Source organism: Cupressus sempervirens, chromosome 10, assembly GCF_028749045.1.
Source record: "Cupressus sempervirens isolate cs-2001-9-10 chromosome 10, ASM2874904v1, whole genome shotgun sequence".
Classification (NCBI taxonomy): Eukaryota; Viridiplantae; Streptophyta; class Pinopsida; order Cupressales; family Cupressaceae; genus Cupressus; species Cupressus sempervirens.
The window spans coordinates 306,715,373-306,741,739 of NC_143127.1; the positions used below are offsets into that span (position 1 = coordinate 306,715,373).

Genomic DNA, 26,367 nt, shown 5'->3' on the forward strand with positions numbered 1-26,367 from the left:
ATATATTAATTTGTGCACACGTGTGTATGTGTGTGTATATATACATGTAGGTGCTATTATAGATGTTAAAATAACATGGTGTCAATATATAGAGTTACATCCTGACGACCACTCAACGGTCTCAAAATAAAAAGAAGGTAACAATTTTTTTGTTATTAGAAGTTTAATGTTTTTTTTGTATTAAGAACCGACTGGGAGCTCATGGCCGTCCAACGTACACTCTTGCTTGTCTAGCCATTTTCCCTAAGCCATAGTGGTTCATGACTCATACCTATTTGCTCAGTGATGGTGGTGCTCTCTCGTGCCCAATTCCTTTTTGGCAATGCTTCCCCCCCTTTGATGTGCTCTTGCGAGGAAAGGAAATTTTCCACGATTATGTCAGTTTCCTCAATATAATAACAATTACCATAACAAGTTATTATTCATAAACCATTGTATTGGCTAACTGCCATTTCACTTCCATGATGAATAACCAACTTTCCAAGATTTCAAGATAACAATATAATATCATCATAATGATTAACGAACATGTCTTCTTCATATGAAATCATAACAATTAACCATCTTACCATTATACATGATCTTAATGAATTTACTTGTCAATTGACTTCACGTGAAACCTCAATGACTATATGGACATTTTAAAAATTGAGTAAAAAATTGGGATGTAACATTGATATATATACAAAATATATTTATATATTGGCATCATGTTATTTGATGTCACCTATGCCTATGTATATATACATATGCATGTGTATTTTAAATCATGTGGTTCTCTCTTTTTTCTTTGAATATATTATTTATACACACATATGTACGTATATATGGCCATACATGTAGGGGCAATTATAGGTGTTAAAATACCATGGTGTCAATATATAGCTTCACATACTGACAACATCTTAATGCCACAAGTAACATCACCCTTCCCAATAATTATTTAAATGTTTACTTTTTTTAAGAACTGACTGAGTAGCTCATGATTGTCCAAGGTACATTCCGTGTTGCCTAGTTGTTAAATCCTTCATCAAGGTGTTTATAGCTCATACCTAATAATTTGTTGATGGACCTTTTTGTTTTGGGTGCTCCATTCTTTAAATCCCGTTTAGCAATGCTTTCCCCCTTCATCTGCTCCTCCATCCAAAAGAATATTTCTAGGATAATAACATATTCCTTTCTTTAAATTTAGATAGCTAAAAACAATAACTCATAAGTGTCACAATGGCTAACCACCATTACCACTAACATTTATCTTAAAATATAAGCATTCATTTTTAGGTAAAATAACAACGAACAGTTTAACAAGTCATTTTCACATGCATCAAAACGGTTAACCATTACATCCATTTCACAAGATCATGACATTTGAGAGTTTTAACTAACCATTACAACGGCTGTAATATATTTTTAAAAGATCAAAAATTTGGGATGTAACAGTTCCCAAAACTCGTCCTGGCGTCTGATGTACCCCAGTGCTGGTGTTACACTGGAAAAATTGTGCCTGCATCTCATTTACTTGGTAAAACAGGTTCAAAGATGCTACCAAAAGCTCAATCAAGCAGATCGGAGCTATTTGATTGCAGAATAGGACTAATCTTTTTATTAGGCCGAAGCTTATGCCAACATTCTTTCCTTGAATCCATAAGCAGGAATGTGTACCTTCAGATAAGCTTGCAAAAGGCACTCATATGAATGTACCCGCCCACAATAGCCACTTTTAATCAGCCTATCAAATATCTTTTCAGCATTTGCAGAAAAGGGAGATATGTGCTCTACTTGTGACCATTGTCCATATGTCGAGCGTGGATATTTGTACAATGGATATCTTGCTGTCTTAGTGCGCCTTCATTTTGTTTTTATTTAAGCTGGAATTTATATTTCATAAATGTCAAATCAAGTTTTGACATTTGTTCGTTATGAAATGGTAACTGGTACATCACATTGAAATACTACTAGTAAGGCTTAGATATGATAAGGATTCGTTGAATTGGTTTGTCACCTTCACTTCGCATCTATCTTGATGTGCCAGGAAAACATTTGGTTTATTTTATGGCTCGCAACATAAAGAGGAAGAGAGTTCCTAAGAAAGTAAAGGTACTTTATCCATTATGTAATTACTAATTTCAAGATCGTTTGTTTACATATTTGCATGAATTTTGAAGTTTTTTTGTGCCTTTTGTTGTAGAATGTTAAGAAAGAGGAGGGTACCTCAAAATCTGTAGAACAATCTGCCAAGGTACATTTGTAATTTTGCTTGGAGAAAAATTGTAAGTTATAATTACTTCTGTATCAGATTATATATCTGGATGCACGGTAACCTCTGTGTTTACTTTTTTAAATTGATTTGAGTACTGCTAAGATGATGCTTTAGTTTCTAGTTTGATACTAAGCTTTTCTCTTGCTGGGTAATTGTAATTTTAAACTTTATTTGGAGACTGTGTGCTGTCTTTTTGTCAGGTATGGCAGCCAGGAGTTGACAAACTTGAAGAAGGAGAGGAACTTACATTTGATAAATCTGCTTATGATTACATGCATGCATTTGATATCGGATGGCCTTGTTTAAGGTAATAATTTTTATGGTTACCTATGGAGTTTTGGGTCCGTTTCTTGTTCCTTTTAGTTGATCAGTTGCTAAAATTATTTGGTTGGCACAGTTTTGATATAATACGTGATACACTGGGATTGATGCGCACTGAATTTCCTCATACTTTCTACTGTGTGGCTGGAACTCAGGTATGTAATTTGCTACATTTTTTAGTGTGTGCCTTACTTTGGTAGATCACTTTGGTGGCATTACAAACGAATAAATGCTGTTAGTAGAAAAGGAATTGTTTTGCGAGCATGTGTCTGCATCTGCATTCACATTTCCCACTTGCCTGTAAATTGCATCCCATATCTGTCTCCATAGATAAATTGTTCATTTTCTAATTGTTGTCTTATTTTGAATATATGTTTTTATGCAAGATCAGGAAGGGTTGGTGGTAAAGATCTGGAATTCCTAGTCTTTAATTACTTTTAGATACATTTAAGATATTTCCACATACAACCAAAATATTCAAACTCAGAAGTGTCCTTAAATTATAAATATGATCAATCTGGCAAATTAGCTTAAAATGGGCTTTCATTAAGTAGGTTAATGTTGATAAAAGTGTTTAAACGCAAACTGCAAATGTTTCTCTATGCTTTTATACTTTAATTAAACTTCATAGGCATCAATATTATTTCTGACAGTAAACTTAAAGAAAAACCTATTGATCTCATAATAAGTTTATAATTTGTTTGCAACTATCACCCATGGTGTTGATCCAGTTTTAGGGTCTGGGTGCTAGTTTATTGCTTCCCATATACCTTTAAGTTTTATTTTTTGTTTCACATTAAAATGTAGAAAATAGATAAATTTATTTCTTTCAATGTTGGTAGTAGTTTTTTGAAAGTACTTTGCATTTTTCATTAGCATATGGACTTATACCAAATTGGAATCATATTAAAAAATGTCTCATTATCAAGTCATATTTGGCTGGGTTGGACATGCATAAAAATAGCAGTAGTCATAAATTGGCATTTGTGTTCTGTATTCTAGTCATGAGCTGAGCAGCATTTCAATTTTTTAATTTATGATTTTCAAACTTCAGGCAGACCTTGCAGTGAATAATGCGATTGGAATATTTAGGTTATCAAATGTCACTGGTAAGAATTGAAATCTGCATAAAAGCTTGGATGATGATGAAAGTGAGAGTGATAGTAGCAGTGATGAAGATGACATTGATGATGATTCAAGGATGGAGTCCAAGATACCCACCTTACAGGTATACTGCCATGATGCATTCAATATGCTTAATATTTCACAAGGCTAAAAATTTTCTTTTAGGAGCTGTAAATCTTATCACATCGTATTTCTTGCATCCTATAAGTTGACCTGGGGCTTCATTTTCTGTTATTGTAGGATGTTCTACCTTGAACCGAATGCTGTGTGTTATGTATTTGCACACAATTATATAATTTCTTTCTTTATCAAGGGTCAGTGTATGTTCATTGCATCATATTCTAGGGCATTTTTTTGCTGTAGATAGCTGCTTTTGATTCTTAAACATGTATGATAACTTCTGGAAGCATTTCTACTTGCCCTATACATTCATAAATATATCTATATTTATATTAATACATCATTTTCATTTTTATGTCAGGTGCACAAGGTGGCTCATCAAGGCTGTGTAAATCGTATCCGTTCAATGGAACAGCAGCCACATATTGTTGCAACATGGTCTGACAAGGGCTATGTGCAGGTAAAGTAGCTATCTCCTGCCTTCGTTTTAAATTTGAAAAAAAAAAAGGAAAACTTGTTGAGTTGGAAAATTGTGTTGCTTGTAAAGGTTCTAAAAAAAATGACTTTAACTGATTACTTAAAAGTTAAACAGCATTAGCTAAAAAGGAAAACAATTGTTTTGATGTGTAGGAGCATTGAATTTAAAGGCACTGTGATCAGGGAAAATAAAAAAGCCCTTATTCAGTGAATTGGAAAGAATAGTTAAGTGTTTTGAATGTTCATACATATAACTTTTTTTAGATTTTTTTTGGAATGTTTCAGTTTTTTTGGATGAAATGCAGCCAACTCTAATGTCATAGGCTTTTGCAGTAGTCTTTGTATGTATGGTTATATTTTGCTAAAAACTTCAGCCTCACTGGCAATGTGTTAAATTCCTCATGTCTGCCTACAAAATCCACATTGTAATTTTTGGTGGATCTCAGTTAAAAGAACTATATTTTTGAAATGGGGTAATACTTGCCACCATTGCATTGGAGACTATCAATAAATTAATGAGGGTATACGTTGGCTAACTAGAGAAATTCATATTAAACAGGTGGAACATGAGAGCTATAATATGGGGGCATAGATGGATGTACATAGAAGAACCTACTGTTTTTTTGTGGGGTTTCTCCCTTAAGTCTTCTCAGGCTTTAAAGGCTCCTCCAAACAAAAAAGAACATATTTTGAAGTGTAGTGGGTGGTGTTTTTTTTGGGATTAGATATATCAACATTTTGTAACTCATTTTTATGGGTAATAGCATGAGTCCATATAACTGAGATTTTTTTTTCCCTTTAGAATTTTTATGCTTTTAATTCTTAAGGATGCTTACTGGCCTTGATTTATTTAGAGTGACCATCACAACACCACTGATTCCTGTTGATGCGTTTTTTACGACTCACCAAATTGTAGAACAAAATACGGAAATATCTTATCCTCTCTTGAACAAAGTCTTGTGTATGCTAAGATTGCAAGAAGATCATATGGTGACTATTGGCCTTGATTTATTTAGAGTGACCATCACTACACCATTGATTCCTGTGACGTGTGTTTTATGATTCACCAAATAGTAGAACAAAATACCGAAATATCTTATCCTGTCTTGAACAAAGTCTCGTGTATGCTAAGATTGCAAGAAGATCATACGGCGACTCCAAGGTTCTTTCAACGTCAGTTCTTTACTATGGATAAGCTCAGTGGTTGATGTGATTTGCTAATGATCATAAGGGGCCTTATGTATGTTTACTCAGATTCATTTCAAGCCATACTGGATGTGGGAACTATTCAAAGGTTTTGCAATGAAGTACTTTTTTTTTTTGATTTTTCACAAAATATGTGAAAATCAAATGGGATAGGGTTTAGAGGTTCTATTCTACTCCTAAGGGAAGTGATTACAACAAATGGCACTCAGGCAGACAAATTTCTTAATTTATTGAGCTCCGCTTTGCCAAGTTATACTACAACTACACATGATCTGGTGCAAGCTTCAAGGGCTATGCCAAAGATTTTCATACCACCACATACACTATCATAAATAATAATGTATATGAATGATAGAAGTTAGACATATGCATGGAAAGGGTTCAGATTAATTTTGCACAATGATTTAGAATTACTATATCATCAAAAGTATGAACCAAAGAAACTCATTAATACACCATAATCTTCTCCATTGCAAGTACAACACTTTAACTAAACTAAATCTAAATGAGGGAATTTAAGAGAACAAGCAAGATCCAAGACACACCAAGTTTTTGCCAAGATTTAATGAAAACTCTATTATCTTAGAAGCTCGTAGCAACAATCTCAAAATATCCTCCCTCACAAATGAGAAATGGGGCCTTTATATAGGTCCTCGATTACAACGGGTGGCTCAGAGGAAAACAATAACCGATGGCCTAGATGCCATATCAACCCCAATTAGGGTTAGGGCAAGAAAAAAAGGAATTTACATTAATGCAATGAGGAATCCACTACTATAGTGGGTAATAAATGCTCGTACTGTACATGCTTTCTTTAGAAGAGGGGGTTGTATTAAATCCCACTATGCATGTTCATTGCTCGTTAAATGCTTGGTCTTCCTTGAATAGATTATTCTTGATTGTATTCCTAGAATGTAGAGAGTTTGACTTGGGGACATTAGACAGATCAGTACTAATGATTGGATGCCACAGAATCATGATGGATCCCACATAATCTTAAGTCCTTTTTAACCGCGACATTTTGTGACTAAGATCGAACTTTGATTAACTTTTCTGAAAATCTCTCCTTGAGCATTCCCATCTTCCATGTTTCTTGAAAACATATCTCCTTGAAATGGATTGGAATTCCTTGATCATGACTATGTCACTTTAGAATTTCATCAGATAGATCTTGTTGAAAATTGAAAGGAGTAATTGAGAGGGGAGGGGTGAATTAGTTACAACAAAAACAAATCCAAGTCCCTTTTAAGATGCCAACACAATATAAAACTAAATCCTGCTGTAACTCGGTTGACACTAAATATTCTGCTGTCACTTGGTTAGTACTGAATATATTAGTGTCATTCGATTAGCACAAAGATAATTAGATCTTAAGCTCTTAATGTGATTAGCCTTTATTAACTTAGTTGCAGAAAATAAAGGAAATAACATGAACACAAGAGGCACCAAGATTTAATGTGGAAATCCAATTTGGGAAAACCACTGATTGCAACTAGTTATTGTTTTTCACTCTTCTGAAGTGAGCCATGTTAGGAGCCAACCCTGTTAAAGGTTACAAAACACACTGCTAGGTGTGACCCTGTTAGAGGATTTAATTTACCTTGTTAGGAGTGGCCTTGTTAGAGGTCTTCAGACACTTTGATCTAGAAACATCAGCTTGTTAGAGGATTTTCTAAATAGGTATTAGGTTAACTCTGTTAGGAGATTTGATTCACTACTACAATTATTAGAGAGTAACAATGACTTGACTTGATTGCTGATGCAATTGACTTTGCTGATTTAGATCTCAGTTCTGGCTTGATTACTTGATCCTACTTGATCAGAATGTTCTTTGCAGCTTGGTCAACTTGGATACTCTGTCCTCTTACAAATATCCTTCCAAATTCGCTTCCTTAATTCATTTTCTTCAATTCCACATTTCAATCCTCAATTTGACTTTTCATATATATGATTCACCTTGTTAAGTTGGCTTGAATACTCTTTTAATCAAACAATTTTCATCCCTTAAGTCGGCTTGTATTAAGTTATTAACCAATAAATTTATCAGACTAAATATGCGGAGAGTCGGCTAATACAGAGTTGAGTACTCGGTCAACACAGAGGATCCCTTCGTTAACTGACCCAATTTGGTTAGAACAGGAGTTCTAATGTTAACCGACCCAACTTGGTCAATACCAACTTCATGCTGACTTTCCTTTGATAACTGACTGAGCTGGGTCAATACAAACTTCGCTTCATTAACCAACTGGGCTCGGTCAATATTGTTTCTGAACTTGGTTATAACTGAATGCTCGACATATGCAGGAAATTGCATTCGATGTACGAGTGAGCTTGGCTATCACTGATTGCTTGGTAAAGGCTTGACATTTTGTGTAACATCAAAGACAACATACAATTGAATAATTGTTTTCAACAGAACTTCCTTGTTTTGGATTTGAACTTCGATCTTTGAACATTGAATGTCTGGGACTCGATCACTCAGTAATTGGATGTCTTTGAAGCTGAGACTTGAGCATCTTTCTTGAATTTCTAGAACTGGAGCTTTCTCCTTTTTCTTGTAATGCTTTAAATTCACTTCGTTACGTCTTTTCTTATGTTTTTGAAGAATTCTCTTTTCTTTGTTTATCATCATTGATCATTTCTCCAGTCGTGGGTGCACACTTGAAGAGGGTGAAATTTGAGATATGGAGGACAAATTTTCCAACTCTCGGCCAATTTTTCTTCCACGAAGGAGAAATTTACAACACTTGACCATTTTTCATTCCATGAGGAAAATTTTTCAAACACTTCACCATTTTTTTTTCCATGAAGAGAAATTTTCTAACACTTAGCCTTATTTTCCATGAAGGAGAGTTTTTCAAACACTCTAGCTCTTTTTAATTCCACGAATGAGAAATTTCCAACACTTAGCTGTTTATTCTTCCAGAAAGGAGAATTTTTCAAACACTTAGCCATTTTTCCCAAGATTTCTAGTTTTCTTGCAGGAAGAAATTGTGAGTGGCCATGGATTTTGTCCATGATGGAAGAATTCAACAACAACCATTTTTCTCCAAGGCGGGATTTTTTGAGTGGTCATGGATTTTGTCCACTTTCCATGAAGGAGAGTTTTCAAACACTCTAGCTCTTTTTAATTCCACAAATGAGAAATTTCCAACACTTAGCTGTTTATTCTTCCACAAAGGAGAATTTTTCAAACACTTAGCCATTTTTCCCAAGATTTCTAGTTTTCTTGCAGGAAGAAATTGTGAGTGGTCATGGATTTTGTCCATGATGGAAGAATTCAACAACCACCATTTTTCTCCAAGGCGGGATTTTTTGAGTGGTCATGGATTTTGTCCACGACGGAAGAATTCCACATTGACCATTTTTCTCCATGGTGGGATTGTTTGAGCAGTCATGGATTTTTTCTATGATGGATGAATTCTGCAACAACCTTTTTTGTTCCAAGATGGGATTTTATGCCTTTCCACTTTTGGATAATTCAAGGGTGATTCCAGACTTTACCATTTCTTTGATTGACTGCCTTGCTTGCTCATTCTTTTAGATATAGAAATAGATACCATTTTGTCTTTATCAACTAGAGCGTACTTGTTACCAAAATAGACCTGCCAAAAATATACTTTCTAAAAATAGTAAGTTGTCCAAAAGTCAAAATAAGGTTAAATTCGAGAGGCAATGAAATTTACTAAAAATAGACTGTCTAAAACTAGTAAGTTTTCCCAAAGTCAAAATAAGTTCAATTTGGGAGGCAGCGAAATTTACTAAATATAAACTTACTAAAAATAGTATGTCAAGACATTCAATTTTTAGACAAACAAATAATTTCCATCCTAGGAGCCACATGACAACACTTACCAGACTTGGCCAATTTTACCAATTCTCGTTCAAAAGAGCAGAACCTCAGAGGGCTGAGCCTAAAACTACTAAGAACTAAAGACAAAAGGACAAGACTGAGAGAAAAGGTGGGGGTCCCCATTTGCAATGGGGCGATGGTGGAAAAAGCACACAACAATTCCCTTTTAGGAATTCTTCCAAAGCATGGTCCCCATCACGCAAAGCGCCTGACAGAAAGGCCATTAATTATGGCAGCAGCAGGAGTTTGAATATGGGATTGTTGAGAATTTGGATAAGGGATAGCTCTTCATATGCTGCCTTGTTTTGTCATGACATGCGTTGAGATAATTCTTAGGACAATGAATTTCATTATGAGCATCAACATCTGAAGATAATTTTTTTTTAACACAATAAATCCCAAGGAAGATCAAAGTTGGTTTAACCCACAACATGTGGAGTTGATTCATCTTAAAGACTTTAAGTGGGTTTATTAGAATCTCCCTCTAAACAAGAAGGGTAGTATCATTCAGACGTATCCCTCAAAAGAGTTCTTCAAAAGCCCGCCAGGACATTATCTCTTTTATATTCCTTTGTTGTAAATCATTCATTTGAAGTCAGTTGAACTTAAAAAACATCCAGACCATAATACTTTAAGAAGGGTAAAGTTGAAATCAACATGATCACATGTTCTGGACGTCAAAAAACAAAGTCTTATCCAATAGGCTAATGATGTTTGCCAGACAAAAGGCTAAGGAAACCTTCAATAAATTCGATCATAGCAATTTCATCACACTATATCTGGAGGCAAATGGACTAAGAATCAAATGGGCTCTATGATCAAACATGATAAAACATCATAAGCCACAATCTACTCCATAACCAGGTGTAAAGAATCTGAGAAAATTCTGGCACTGTTTCTGTATTTACTGATTTCAAAGATGAAACAAGTTGCCATTCATCATTTGAAAAGAAGTACTAGGATTCAGCATATTATTCATCAAATGAATAAAAGTTGGCTACTGCCCAACAAATTTTTAAAGGGCTGTTTATAATATCATTATATCAGTAAACATCAAGTTGCTTTGCCATATTAAACATTAAGCATCTACATGAATTAGTTATATTTTCAGTGTAGAAGTTGAAATTGTGCATTCTTTTTCTTTTACAGGTTTGGGATGTCAGTGCACATTTGAACTCATTGGCAATGTCAGATCCAAGAATTACCACAGGAAGTAGCAAAGTTGTACGTCAGGCTCCCTTAGATGTTTTCAGTGGACACAATGATGAGGGATTTGCATTAGCTTGGAGTCCTGTTACACCTGGAAGGCTTCTATCTGGTTTGTTATGTAGCAAATGCTCTAACATTTGGGCAGAATACATTTTTCTGCTAATTAATCTACTGTCCAAATTCCATCTCACTGTCCCCATTCTCATGTGTCTGTGCAGGTGATTGCAAAAGTTGTATACACCTTTGGGAGCCTACATCTGATGGGAAATGGACTGTAGATAAAAGAATTTTTAAAGGTCACACAGATAGTGTTGAGGATCTGCAGGTGGGTGAGATTGATTTTATGGTGTAAATATCCATCTTGGTGTTGCTTGACATTGAGGATAGCTTTTCTTTTTGGTGATACATTAGACTAATTTGTATCTTCGACCAGTGGAGCCCCACAGAAGCCAATGTCTTTGCTTCCTGTTCTGTTGATGGAACAGTAGCTATATGGGATGCACGAATCTTGGACAAACCAGCAATTTTGATTAAGGCATATGATGCAGATGTCAATGTTATCTTGTGGAATCGGTACTGTTTGGAAATATTACATTTCTCGTGACTTTTAATTGTTGTCATATTTCTTTTTAACCATTGCTAATAATATGGTCACGAATCATGATTTTGGCAATGGTGTTGTTTATCCTGTCTAGGCTGGCTAGCTGCATGATAGCATCTGGAAGTGATGATGGAAGCTTTTCCATTTGGGATCTTAGAGCAGCTATGGTATTTACGTAATCTACCTTTTTTCTATATTTGAAAGTTGAATAAAAACCAAGGATGATTGCATGCTGTTGTCTGGAAATAGATAGAAGTTCAGTGCCTAAAGGCTAATAACAAAAGCATATCATAAGTAGGTGTTACATAAACAAAAAAACAGAAGTTACTATCACAGTTATCAGAATCTGGTGGATGTTAATTGAACTGTAGTCTGCAAGGCTTGATGAAGCAGAATTACTCTCATGATTTCAGTTCTCGACTTATCAAAAGAACATTAATTCTTTTGAGATAAAGATTGGGGCCAGTTAAGCTTTATACGAGTTCAATTAATTGATATATCATAATACATATAACACAAGAAATTTGGTCTTGTGATAACATAGTAATAAAGGCTGCTTATGAAATTTTGTTAAAAGTCCATGATTTAGATAGTGTTACACTAAGAGTGAATGCCAGTGCATTCTCCGTGTGTTATGTCCTTCTGTTTATATTGTTTTCTATGTTGATGGCTTTCTTTAAGACTATCCAATACCCAATTTACCTGGGTATTGGCATGGATACAGGTACATTTTTGTTAGATTTTCTGGTACCCCAGTTTGGTATGGTTTGGCAGATTTGTTCAGAAATGAAATATAGAAACAAAATTAACCTTCACGTATCCATTCTGGGAGTAACAGGTCACTTTTCTTATTTTCTGGAAGTGTAATGCAACCCTCAATAATTATCCATCTAACTTTCCGTATTTTCTGGAAGTCTAATGTTATTGCATTCAACTGTTAAATTTTTTTCAAGTCACTTTTGTTTTAAAAGTCTGGGAAAAGCAAGCAAAACAAAAATATGTAAACTTTTGAGGGCTTGCTTTCAAGTTATGTTGACTGGCCATCTGAAAGAGTTGGTTTTAGGCACAAAAAACAGAAAGTCATTATCACCAACACGGAAGAATTTTTTCTAGGCTTCGCATTTTATTTCATTTTCAGTACAATGCCGACCATACTAGCACCATCCTCAAGTTTACGTAGGTATTTTGCTGGCTTCTCTTGGTGGCTGATTTTGTCTTGATAGATATGTATCGTGCAAAGCAGGATCTCCTTGCCTACCCGGCACGAGAATTCGTAATCTCTTGAGAAGGGCAGTTTCTGCATTTCTTTTATTTCTCTAGCCCATTTGTCTTCCTCAGGAAGTCAAACTTTGGATTATACTGTTTCTAGTTGCTCCTCAGGAGGTTGTTTTTTGGGACTTTTTTCAGTAATGGACTCCTGAACTGCATTATATACTGTTTTGCTTTGGGGCATTTAGCAACTACATATCCATAAGGAATAAGAAAATGCATTTTACGATAGACGTTTTTCTCTATAATTTATCTTTATTGCAACTCCACTGCACTTCATAACCTTTTTAAAGGTTTGTTCTAAAGAAAATTTGAGCACATAAAATACTTCCTGTTGCGATTGCTTGGAGAGGTTCTTCACAGGGATTTCCAATATTATACAAGGTCACTCCAAAAATATATGTGAATATTTGAACACTATAATTATTAATTGCCCACGTAGAATCATGATGGACTTAATTATTTACAGGATTGAAGCTTAGATGTCAAGGCTTCATTCAAAGACAACTTTTCCATAAGATTGCTTAATAAGTTACTGAAATTGAACTACAATTTTTTTCCAAGTGCTCTGTCTCTTAATACAGGATAGTGAATATTAATTATTATTATTTTTACACCAGGGAGATTCCCGTGTAGCTAATCATACATATCATAGGCATCCTGTCACATCTATTGAATGGAGTCATCAAGAAGCTTCAACACTTGCGGTATCATCAGCTGACAATCAGTTGACGTATGTTATTTTATTTTACTGTGTTTTTTGGACAAAGCCACAGACTTCACCTATTACTTACACAGCTATGCAATTTTTTCAGTGTTATTTATAATACAAATAATGGTACTGGTTTTTCCATAATACCATATGGTTTGTTGTTTTTGAGAATGCTATTAATATTTTTTCTTTCGCCAGGATATGGGACCTTTCATTAGAGCGTGATGAAGAAGAAGAAGCACAGTTTAGAGCAGAAAGAAAAGAAAATGTGAATGCACCAGAAAATATCCCCCCACAACTACTTTTTGTTCATCAGGTGAGATATTTTACTGCTTACTTAATATGTTGCAAAGCTGCAATTAGTGGCTACACTAAGACAGACATTTGCCTTAATATGTTGCAAAGCTGCAATTAGTGGCTACAAAACTAAAAATAGTCAACTGTAACAAGTAATATTGTCACACACCATAAGGATCGGATTTGTTGTTTTGCAGATCAAAATCTCTCATTTTGCATTGAGAGGCTTGGGGCCCCATAAAAAAACAAAGTGTTTTCTATTTTTTTGGTTTTTTTTCCCCGGAAGTGTAATTGCAAGAGGATGTAGCCATCCCAAGGGTGGTCATGTCTGAGAGTCTTGCTGGTTGTCTTTGTGGAGTTACTATTTTTTTGGGACGTTAAAGCCAATACTATTTTTATTGGTGATGGCACTTACATTTTTGAGCCATCACCTTACCTCCAAAACACTTCAAAAAATGTATCGAATGTCCTAGGGTAACATAGAATATCTCGGCTAGTAGACTGATGATGTTTGATTTGCTAGAACCACTTTGACCTAGAATACCTCTATTTTCTAAGTAGAGCATAATTGCGAGAGGATGACCAACTGTCCTCGTGAGAGTCTTGCTTTTTGGGTACTAGGATAATAAAACTTCTAGACTAGAGATTGTAGGGGAAGGTTTTTGAGGTGTACCTAGCACGGAGGTATGTTAAAGAATGTTGGGGATGCCTCTCAGAGGGACAAAATATCCAGAGCTAGTAGTTCGATACTTGTAGTCTTGTGGGACAACTCTAACACGGAGTGACCATATCTATTGGGGCCTTATGAAAATTTCTTATAGCCATGATATTTGGATAAGAAGAGTGAGGAAAGCTAATGTTCCTTTTTATACATATTCATAGCTTTTGCTAGTATTTGTAACTTAAGAATCATATTGAAGATACTTGATGCCAATGCCAATTTTCACACCTCTTGTGGGGACAACTCTGACATGGAGTGACCATATCTATTGGGGCCTTATCAAAATTTCGTATAGCCATGATATTTGGATAAGAGTGAGGAAAGCTAATGTTCCTTTTTACACATATTCATAGTTTTTGCTAGTATTTGTAACTTAAAATCATCTTGAAGATACTTGATACCAATGCCAATTTTCACACCTCTTGTTTTGGCTATTACTTGACAATTCTCAATGAAATCATGATTGTTTTGTTTAGAGCTTTGGCACCTAGATGCTTTTTAATCACAACCCTATAATGACACCACAAGTGTAGCTAGCAAGCTGTTGTCATGTTGTAAATGTTAACCCCACAATTCAAGTTTGTTTTCACTTGCCTTGTGAGGCCCTTGTTGGGTGCCTTCAAATTTGTCAATAATTCTATTTGAAGAAATAATAGTATCATCAAATTGTTTGTCAACTAATCCTCTTCTATCATGAATGTTTGGTTTGGAGTATTGACATGTAGATGTTTTTTTAATTACAATCCTCCATACCAGAAGTACATGTGTAGATAGCAAGGGGTTGTCATATTGTAACTTTGTTGATAATTCTATTTTGAGAAGAGAGTGATTATCATCAAATTGTGTAATGTCCCCATTTCTAGAATATAATTTAGTAAAAAATAATAGAAGTTTTTTGGAAATAGAAATAAACATTATATATCATATCAAATAGGTAAATGTAATATTATATATAATATCTTAAATTAATATTATCATAATTAAACATAATGTATTATCTTAATATAATGATTATTAATAAATAAATAAATAAAGTTAGAATATTTGTTTGATATAATTACACAAATAATACAACAATAAATAAATCAAATGTATCAAATATTTATAAACAAAATAATAAATATTATAATTTTAAATTATATTATAAATATATTATCTATTAGATTTGATAATATAATATATAGAATTTATTATCATTGAAATATAAATATGCATTTGGAAAAAACCTTTCAATATAAAATAAGGCTATATACATATATTAAATTAAAGAATATATATAAATTGTACAAAATGATAAAATACGTGATCTTTACCTTTTAAAAAGAGCGATAATAAAAGGAAGACCCAAATAAAATTCAAACATGACATGTCTGAAATACAACCACCAAATAGTGACATTTCATCCTACCAATCGGAAAAGATGGTGAAAATAATTCATATAAATCCCTAAAGCATTTTCAATGTGGAGGAATAAAATTAAGGGGGCATAATAACATAAAGCATTTTCAACATGGAGGAATAAATTAAGTGGGAGGTAATAACATAAGCATATTCAACATGGAAGAATAAATCAAGGGGGAGGTAAGAAGAATAAGTTAAGGGGGAGGTAATAACATAGGCAATTTCCACATGGGAGAATAAATTAAGGGGAGGCAAGAACAATAAATTAAGGGAGAGGTAATAATCATATGAGCATCCACCTTCTAAAGTCAACAAAAGGAGAATAATATAAAAAGAAGAGAATCTAAAAGTTTAGTATAGATTATATCTTTATTTTAGTCTACAATATTATATATTTGTTTAGTTTAGTTTAAATAAAATTACTAAGGATAAGTTAACTATATAGGGCAATAAACTTAGCCACAACGAGTATGAAATGTTTTAGTATTAGTAAATTTATATTATGGATAGTAAATAAGGAAAATATATAGTGTTAAATAACTAATTGATATATAAGTGAAATTAGTTATTATATAAAAGAGTTTATTTTACATAAGTAAAAATATAAGTTTTTTTTCTGATCAGGTAAATGGTTTAGAAGTCTTTATATTATTTTAATAAATTTTATAAATAGTTTGTCCCCATTCAAATGAGGTATTGGGGAAAAAAGACATGGGAAGAAAACTCCTAGTATTGTCCAATACTTTTCAATCTTGAAAAGAATAAAGTACATGTGCCTTTGATTTTCTGTAAAGGCCTTTGAAGGGGCATACCCTTCCTTACAATCTTTTAGTATACACTTTTTCTTTATTTCATGGAAGACCTTCCTTCCTTTACATATTTTATTGATTGCATCACAATTTGAGATTTTGACTTGTGTTCTTCCACTTTTTTATCTACATCTTTCTTCTGATTTAACTTCTTATTATGCTATTAACTTCAATTGTTCATCTTTTAACTCTTCCGTACTTGCACTCTACATCTTCAAGACACTTGAATCTCAATATTAATAGTTAGTCCTTCAAACAATTATCTTTCTAGATTCGACAGTGCTCGTTTTCTATTTTTAACTCTTAAAGGTTTAAAGTTTTTGTCTTAAAGATCTCCTTATGTTGATAGTTATTTTAAATCCTTATTTTTTTGGGGAATTAATTAGAACTTTTTTTATTCTACTTTTTATTTAAATTTAGTGCTGAATGTTGTTGTTTCTTGATTTATATCATTAGATAGATTAGTACATCTTGCTAATTGAGATATATTGATTGGATATATATAATTTTTATTTTTTTATAAATTCAATCTTAATGTTGGCCTATTCATGTCCCTAGATTATTATACAAGGGAGTCTAAAATGGGAACATCACATTGGTATCAAAGCATGATCTTGCCATCATGTGGGGAAAATTTCAAGACAAAGAGATGTGAAGTCTTCCTTTGAGATTGAAGTATCAATGTATGATATTGCAATTCTACATCAAGAAGTATGTCTAACCTTATTACAGACACACTAGTGTATGATGAGTTGTAAGAAGTCAATAGAGCTTTGAAGATGCTTGACCATAGCCACGACAACCACCTAAGCACTTGGTAATGTATAAATTATTTTTGATTATTATTACTAACATTTAAAGATATGAAATGAATAAAGGAAAGAGTGGCAACTAAGGGCGAACCATTAGGGCACCCTATTGCAAATATAGTAAGGAAGTCGTTAGAAGGGAATCCTACTGCACTATAATTTGGGAGAACTACTTAAGCACCCTACTTTTAGCACCTTGCCAAGGCTGCAATTAAGGGAGAATCACTAGGGCACCCTATTGCAGAAGCATGTTAAGGGAAACTACTACAAGAACACCATACTTCTTTGTGATTAAGGGAGAACTGCTAGGGCATCATATTGTAGAAGAGGGCCAAGCCGCAAGTAAGGGAGGATTGTGAAGGCACCCTATTGCAGTAGCATTTTAGGGAGAACTACTATAAGGGCACCCTACTACTTTGTAATTAAGGGAGAGCTGTTAGGGCACCTTATTGCTAAAGAGATTCAGACTGCAATTAAGAATCATGAAGGGTACCCCATTATAGTGACAGGTAAGGGAGAACCGCAGTAAGGGTACCCTATTGTGTTGTAAGTGAGGGAGAACCACTAAGGGCACCCTATTACAGAAGTAGCTAAGGGAGAACCGTCGATGACACCCTATGACAATAGTAGTCAACTACTAGTAGGGCACCCTAGTACACCATGATTATGGAAAATTGCTAAGGCACCCAACTACAAAGCATAGATTATTTCTTTAGAGGCCTAAGATGAGATAAAGTCTCTTCTAAGGATTAGAAGATGGATAATCCGGAAGGGTATCCATAGAGGCCTAGGGCAAGCCAAAGTCTCCTCTATGCATTGCAAATGTATACTAAAGAGGGTATCCATAAGATTTGAGAAGAAATAAAGTCTCTACCAGAAGGATTACTCATCAGGACTCATCATGGGTCAACTCAATACACAAATGGGTGAACAAAAGTGCTACAACAAATCATATAAGTTTATTATTGATACACTTTCAAGACAAGTCTCAACTTTTAAACTATTCTTAGTACTTTGATTTGATTATTATGATTTGTTGATTTGATAAATTTATATTCATAAATTACCATATTAACCTTATGTTGATGATCATTTCAAGGTTGCTATGTTGGATATTGGTGTTATATAACAAAAAAATGTATTACTTGAGGATAAGCAATTTTGGGAAGGATGGATTGTAATGTCCCCACTTCTAAAATAGAATTTAATGAAAAAATAATAAAAGCATCTTGGAAAGAGAAATAAAATAAATATTGTCTATTATATTAAATAGGTAAATATAATATTATATATAATATCTTAAATCAATGTTATCATACTTAAACATAATATATTATCTTAATATAATGATTATTAGTAAACAAATAAATCAAGTTAAATATTTATCTGATATAATTACATAAATAATATAACAATAAATAAATCAAATGTATTAAATATTTAGAATACAAAATTATAAATATTAGAATTCTAAATTATATTATAAATATTTGAAATATATTATAAATATATCACACACACACACACACACATATATATATATATATATATATATATCATTTATTGTCATTGAAATATAAAGATACATTTAGAAAAACCTTTCCATATAAAACAAGGCCATATAAATATATTAAATAAAAGAATAAATATAATCAATACAAAATGATAAAATGAAAATACCTGATCTTTACCTTTCACACATATAAGAAAAAAGAGCGATAGTATTAGGGAAAAAATGATGACCTTAGTAAAATTTAGACATGCATTTACGAGCCAGTGACATGTCTAAAATACAACCACCAAATAGTGATATTTTCATCTGTAACAATTGGACAAGATAGTGAAAATAATACATACAAAATCCCAACAACATTTTCAAGGTGGACGAATAAATTAAGGGGAGGTAATAATATAAGAGGGAACTAGATGAAGCATCCACCTTCCAAAGTCAACAAAATGGAGAATAATATAAAAAGAAGGTAATCTAAAAGCTAAGTATAGATTATGCCTTTCTTTTTAAGTCTAAAATATTATATTTTGTTTAGTTTAGTATAAATAAAATAACTAAGGATAAAACAACTATATAGGGCAATAAACTTAGCCATAATGAGCATGAGATATTTTAGTATTAGTAAATTTATATTATGGATAGTAAATATGGAATAAGGAAAATATAATAGCGTTAAATAATCAATTGTTATATAAGTGAAATTATAAATTAGTTATTAGATAAAAGAGTGTGCATTTTATATAAGTATAAATATAAAAATATTAATAGTATGGATGATTTTAATTATAATATTTGTACATTCTACTTAGTGTTGATTATGATAATAATAGAATTGGGTATTTAATTCTAGGGGAGGTGATATATTTAGTATAAGCTAAATTATTTACTTACTATTTTTTATGAACTCAATCTTGATTCATGTCCCTAGATTATTATCAAAGGGAGTCTAAAATGGGAACATCACAAATTGTTTGTCAACTAATCTCCTTCTATCATGAATGTCTTGTCTGGAGCATTGAAACCTAGATGCTTTTGAATCACAACTTTGTAGTCATGTCATAAGCACACGTAGCTAGCAAAGGGTTCTCATTTTGCCATTGATCCTACAATCCAAAATTATTTGCTTCTTGCCTTGTGAGGCCCTCGCTGTGTGTCTTCAAACATGTCGATAATTTTATTTTGAAAGAGAGGATGATTATCATCATATTGTTTGTCAACTAGTGCACTTCTATCATTTAATTTTATGACCTTTCCAAATAGAAAGATATGACCCAATGTGTGATAACCCTCATTGTAAACATGACTTCAATAGCAAACAATTGTGTAAATAATAAGCCAAACATTAATCAAGAATTTTTTCACCTCTATCCATAATATAACTTTCATAGTATTGATTTAATTGAACTCTTGGCTAGAATGAATCCATCAAATGGATCATAGAGCAATTCTCATCATGTTAGGCTGTCAATGTCACTCCCACCAAAGCAATAGTCAATTTGAAAATAGAATGAGATATTTTTTAGTCTACAATATTAGGAGTGTGGTTTCAGTTCTATAGATAAATTCTCTTAACTAGGCTAAAATTGAGGTGTACGTACCTTACACCCAACAAAATTTGAATTTGTGACTTCTCTCACATGAATACAAGCTTCACTTTTAGGCCAAATCATATTAGAAGAAATGATAAATTGAAGTTAAAAAAAAAAAAATTCTTTTTGGGTTTGCGATAATATAGGTGTTCCATGTTTCACTTACAATTGTGATGTCAAAGTATTCTTGCTAGCAACATACAATACACCATAGGCTAAAATAGGATTTTAACTAGGCTAAAATTGAGGTGTACGTACGTTACACCCAACAAAATTTGAATTTGTGACTTCTCTCACATGAATACAAGCTTCACTTTTAGGCCAAATCATATTAGAAGAAATGATAAACTGAAGTTAAAAAAAAAAACTCTTTTTGGGTTTGCGATGATATAGGTGTTCCATGTTTCACTTACAATTGTGATGTCAAAGTATTCTTCCTAGCAACATCCAATACACCATGTTTACATCCAAGAAAGTGTCATCTAGAATTGCTTTCATAACTTGTATTCTTGAAAGAGAGGTCACAAGTTCATATTCCACCTAGGAAAGGGTATATACGCTTCATTTGAGCATAATTAGTGTCTCACACAAGGAATTTAGGGCAGTACCCCATTGGTGTCACCATATGTAGATCCCAAAACATGAGGCTTGTATAACGAACTATAAAAGGACATTTCCTAATATGTGTCCCTTTACAATCCACTAAATTTTTGGAACCATACAAAATTTTAAGACAAATGAAATTAAAGAAAATTTTGATGTAGTTCCTATCCTCAATGTTTTTAAATTAATATTTAATAAATGAAATGAAAAAATATATTTTAAAAATAGCATTCTATGGAAGAAAGGTGAACCTATGTACCTATGCCTTAAACTGTGTGTCAAACAATAATGATAAAAATGTTACTTTTAGAATACAAGGTCTAATATTGATACTATTTTGCATCAAAAATTAATTCAAGACCAAAAATTGGATATAATTTTGAAATCTAATTTAGTGGAATTATTGCTTTTATTCAAAATTCAATTCAATTTATACAAGTGTAAATTTCATCAAGACTATTTTATTTCTCACTTCTGAATCTTAGAAGTAGGATTCAATATGATCTTAGTACGTGTATGATATTTCTTTTTTATAGTAGAATGTCTATGCAAAATTCTACTAGGATTCCATTAGTATTTGCATCAAGGTTGAGAATGTATTAAAGATTTTTTTTGAGTAACTTTGCTATTTCTTTTGACAATTTTTTCTAAACCAAATTTCACTAAAATGTAGATCTCATATTTTTTGTGCTATACAATTTTAAATTAAAACAAGTTTGAAGCTACTTTATTAAATGGAAAAAGGTGTTTGTAGTCATATAAAAAATTGAAACTTATTGATAAAACATGTGGTAGCATTGGCTGACAATGTGGCCTTATAAAGATTTTTTCAATTTAGATTCTATATGCCCAAAGACTCAACCTATTTTCTCATAGTTGGGTAACCAACAAATGGTTTTCATTTAAATTTTATTATGAAGATACTACTCTTTTCTTATATATATATAACAATTGGTAGTATAATTTTAACCATAATGTAAGAAATGTGCTAATAGTCATCCATCACCATGAAATAATAACAATTTTTTTTTTTAAACTAGAGGTGAACTCAAAGGCTCACTTATTTAGAATTACTAGGTTAAACATAAAATTTTACTAAAAGGTAAAACATCCATTGCACAAAGAATATTTTTGCTTGGTATTTTTTGAAAAGAAAAGTTTCAGAACAAGATGAACATTTCTCTAAGACACACATAGATATTCCAGAATTCAAAGTTGATATTTCATTCAAATTTCATAAACTAATATTCAAAAGCCAAAAATTCTCACTCATGTCGCAAAGAACGAGAATTTCAAAATTCGTTGATCTCTCTTATTATCTTCATTTCACATATTTAAAGTTCTTTACCCAAAAAAATAACCCATTTGTTACATCATAACTGAGTCTTTTAAAAAATCCACATTTTATTCAAATAAACTAGCTTTAAAAAAAAGATAAACGAGACAAACTAGTGCCAAATACAAATGACAAAGAAAATACAAGATTCTATAGCATCTTTTCAACTTCCCTATTTGAGTTGGTGTTTGTTAATTTTCTCATTGCTTCTTATACGCTTGTGAGGCTATGGTGGTGGCTCCCATTTTTTCATCATCCAAAATATTCACATTCTTATGCCCCAAAATATCTTTACTCTCTTGATTTCTTTGGCCTTTGCAATGATTTTTTTTTTGGCTAAGATTTTTGTAAGTCACTACGACCACAACCTACAAAATCACAACTTTAGGCAATCTCTCTCTCTCTCTCTCTCTCTCTCTCTCCCTCCAATAGGGAAACTCCCTTCTTAGTGTAGGTGGCTTCTACAAGAACTTAATTAAAATCATAAAAATGGTAGTTCTCTTAACCAATTCCTCCTTTTTAGGAATAATTTGCAAAAAACTATAATTTTCCAACTTAACAAAAAATTCTTAATGCTACAATAATATTGGTGACCCTAAAATTGATGTAAGAACAACACCATGGGAAGAAGTTTAATTTTAATATTTTATGGAATGAGTACATGAACCTAAATTCTCCTACAATTATATTGAATCAAAACTCAATTAGAATAACAAATAAGGCACATAGTCTCTTATTGGGAACTCTCAAACTTAATAAAAATATCTACAACTAAAGCTCAAAGTCTCTAGTTCTAAGTAATTATAGCACAACCAACTATAACAATTTGTCCTCCTGCAACACAAAATCTTCAAAAGTCAAAACTAGCTTTGAGTGCAATAGGTAGCTCAAATCCTAAACAAGTGAATTCTAATTCTTCTTGAACAAAGCATTAAAAGTCCCAATTAGTTCAATAAATTGTTGTCAAATAACATCTTGGACTAACACAAAGTCTCAAAATAACCAACCTCTTTTCTTGAAAACAATTTAGATTTACACCTAAGCTCAAAGTCATACTATACATCTATAAATTGGCAAAATTTTCTTGCCTTTTGATAAGTTATTTATCTATAATGAGCCCTGTTGGTGCACATAATTGTTGGTTGACTTACTATGAACTTGCCTACTTGATGCTAGGAAATTCAACACAATTTTAGTCAATGGAGAAGGTTGAATCTTTACTTGTTCAACCTCCACACTTTAGGCTCTGCAAGACCTAGGTGGTTATACCTTTGATTTAATAAAGGGAAAAGTGAATAAAGTGTAGACTTAATAATACTCTTGAGTTGGAAAAGGTTCTCAAGGATAAATTGATTATAAAGTGAATATTTATAAAGAGGCAATCTTAAACAAATTGTGTAAATTTGTAATGCAGGGCATGAAAGTGGGAGCACAATGATTGTTTACCTTCCACAAAACCATCCTCTATTTTCAAATTGCAAATATGACCAGTGTCTTCCAAATTGGAGAAGAGAGTCAACTTTGATAATTACTAAATATATATTATATTTTGGAGACAGTCACACCACTATGAACTAATAAGTAGATAAACTGAGAATAATCCACAAACCCTAGATAATTGAATTTAACTTTGCAATGAAGACCAATTATTCAAAACATACATAAGAATTTGAGTTTTGTTCTCAAAGGCTTGCCTCAATTCTGCTTGGAAATATTGTGAATCCAATGAAGACTAAAATTCAACAAAATCAATGACCAATTCTCTATCTTTCACATAAGAACACAATATATTTTATTAATTTAGAAAGAGAGTACAACTGGGCTATAACAAGTTGCAGTATCTACATTTCTATACATGCCTATATTAGAAAAAATTACTTTTTTGAGTATATCTTCTTGTATGTCTCTTTATATCTAAGGCCTTGGCACCCTTTCAGATAAAACACAAAAGGCTGCAAAAAGCTTTAGGCCTTTTCATCCTAACTAACTAAAAAACTAACTAGAACTTGTTACAAATCAATTACAATAAAAATAATACAAAAGAGAATTATAATTCTCACATCATTTCGAGAATTTCTTCCAAATGCAAGGCAACTTCTTCGTTTAGGACTCCCACTAGCATGCTTAAAGCTTCCTCTATTTCTTCCTCCATCAGAATTTTATGGCAGTTGCTTTGATACTAGACATATGTTGTACATAAATCCCATGTGGCTGCATACATGTTGTTAATGATGTCAAACTGATTGTCTTGAGCTGGTGTTACTTCAGGTTGCATCACTGGAAGTGGTACCTCATTTTCATAATGTGATTGCACTAGTAGCCCCATATCTTTTCTCTTGAAAAAAAAACACAAAAAACCTGCACGAGAATGATTTTTGAAGAAGAATAAACCCATCAAATGTCCTTATAACTATAAGTGAGGCAAAGAGCATTATATAATCATATTTTACTCAAACCTTTAGCATGAGCGATTTGTAAATCCAATGTCAAATTGAAAGAAGATGAGCGAATAGAAAAATTCCTTGACATAACCTTTTATGTTGATTAATTAATGAAATTAATTCCTCTTCATGATTTTTTAAACTATGAACTGTTAGAGAAAAATCAATATCGAAATCACAAAATCAACATCTAAATATCTCCCTTCCCAAAGTTAGGAAATCAAAAAACAACCCTAAGCTTACTCTCAATTTTGCAAAATCAAAAGCTGACATTATTCAATATTTTGTAATAGTGAAATCAGAATACTGCCTAATGCCATTGTCTGAAATTACGAAATTCAATGTGAACACTAAAATTTTGAGGTTCCATCAATGAATCTTTTTGGGGATGCATATTCCTCTGGGATATGTCAAGAATCCATCTATCTCTAGGACAAAAAACAAAAAAACAAAAACATTAGTCCTATTTAATAATTGTAAGAATTTGCCTTAGGGAAAAATTCACCCAAGAACTAAGAACTCAAACACAAGCACAATTGTAGACCAGAAAAAGTATGATTAGAATAACAATGTATTCAATTCAATATGCATTAAAGTACACTAGGAGTGTCTGTATACAAAGGCCTTTGAGATGCATCTAGAAAGCCTAAGAATCAGCTACATGATAAGTCATACAACCGGGAACATGTCCACTAGATATGGGTTATGCTCCATTAAGCACAGAAGTAAGTACGATGATGAGAGGATAAGCCTACAAGGTGTAATACACAAATTTATGTTGTAGACAACATGTGCTAAAAAGGGAGTGTGATTAATTGTGTTGTCTACATGACAACTCAGTGAATGAAACAAACTCCAGTGTTGTAGACACCATGTGCTCAATTAGATTAGCATACTTCTATGTTGTCAACATGACAACTCATAAAGGTGCACAAACTCCTAGGTGTCTCACAAAATAAAATAATAAAATACTGCATTAACCTAAGTAAACTTAAGTAAGTGTAAATAGTAAATACATATTTACACCAACACCCCCCTTAAGTGCAACTTAGGGGAATGACCTTAAGCTTACGAAAACTAGGATGAAATGCATAATGGGTTCCGACTACTATGCCATGTTAGGTACCCATGTACATAATGAAATGCAATCTTTCATAAAGCGAAGAAAGAGGGAAAACCTGAATGGGAAAAACCCTCCCCCAAAAAGAGAGATGAAAAGGGATGAATGGATGGATGGAGTAATCAAGACCCCCCCATTACGACATACATCAAGTACATACAATAGTGAAGAATGAGAAGAACAAGACCTCATAAGAGGAAAAAGTCCCCCCCATAAGAAAGATTCCCCCCAAATGAAGAATGCCGACTAGTGATTGCTACTCCAAGGAAGAAGTTGGTCCAAGAGTGCAGAATGATGTTCCTTCCCTTTGGAAGAAACAAAGGAAAAGGTGCAATCCTGAAGATGTATGGTGGCCCTGAAACCTACTCAATTGTCCTTGTGTTAATGCTGGTGGTCACCCCTTCCAACTGTGCTGAAAAGAACGAATGCAAATCTAGCAAGGATGTCTGTTGAACCTGTCCCAATGAGCCATCTTTCTCCTTAATTGATAAAGAGAGCTCTAACAACTGCTGTTCATAAGGATCCACAATCACATCAACCTGTGAAGATCGATCATGTAGAGAATGGACATGAGGGTC

General features: G+C 32.9%; 1 protein-coding gene across 1 annotated transcript in view; it reads left to right on the plus strand.

The window, feature by feature from the left end:
* Positions 1-3,641: 3,641 nt before the first annotated feature.
* Positions 3,642-26,367, plus strand: part of LOC149533855 (protein HEAT STRESS TOLERANT DWD 1-like) — a 122,835-nt gene continuing 100,109 nt past the window's right edge. Inside the window, exons 1-8 of the mRNA XM_089807168.1 lie at positions 3,642-3,809; positions 4,188-4,286; positions 10,512-10,680; positions 10,790-10,896; positions 11,005-11,144; positions 11,267-11,339; positions 13,062-13,174; positions 13,352-13,469. Of these exons, the coding sequence (XP_089663294.1) occupies positions 3,783-3,809; positions 4,188-4,286; positions 10,512-10,680; positions 10,790-10,896; positions 11,005-11,144; positions 11,267-11,339; positions 13,062-13,174; positions 13,352-13,469 (846 nt within the window). The 5' untranslated portion in view covers positions 3,642-3,782. The remainder of the gene's footprint in view (positions 3,810-4,187; positions 4,287-10,511; positions 10,681-10,789; positions 10,897-11,004; positions 11,145-11,266; positions 11,340-13,061; positions 13,175-13,351; positions 13,470-26,367) is intronic.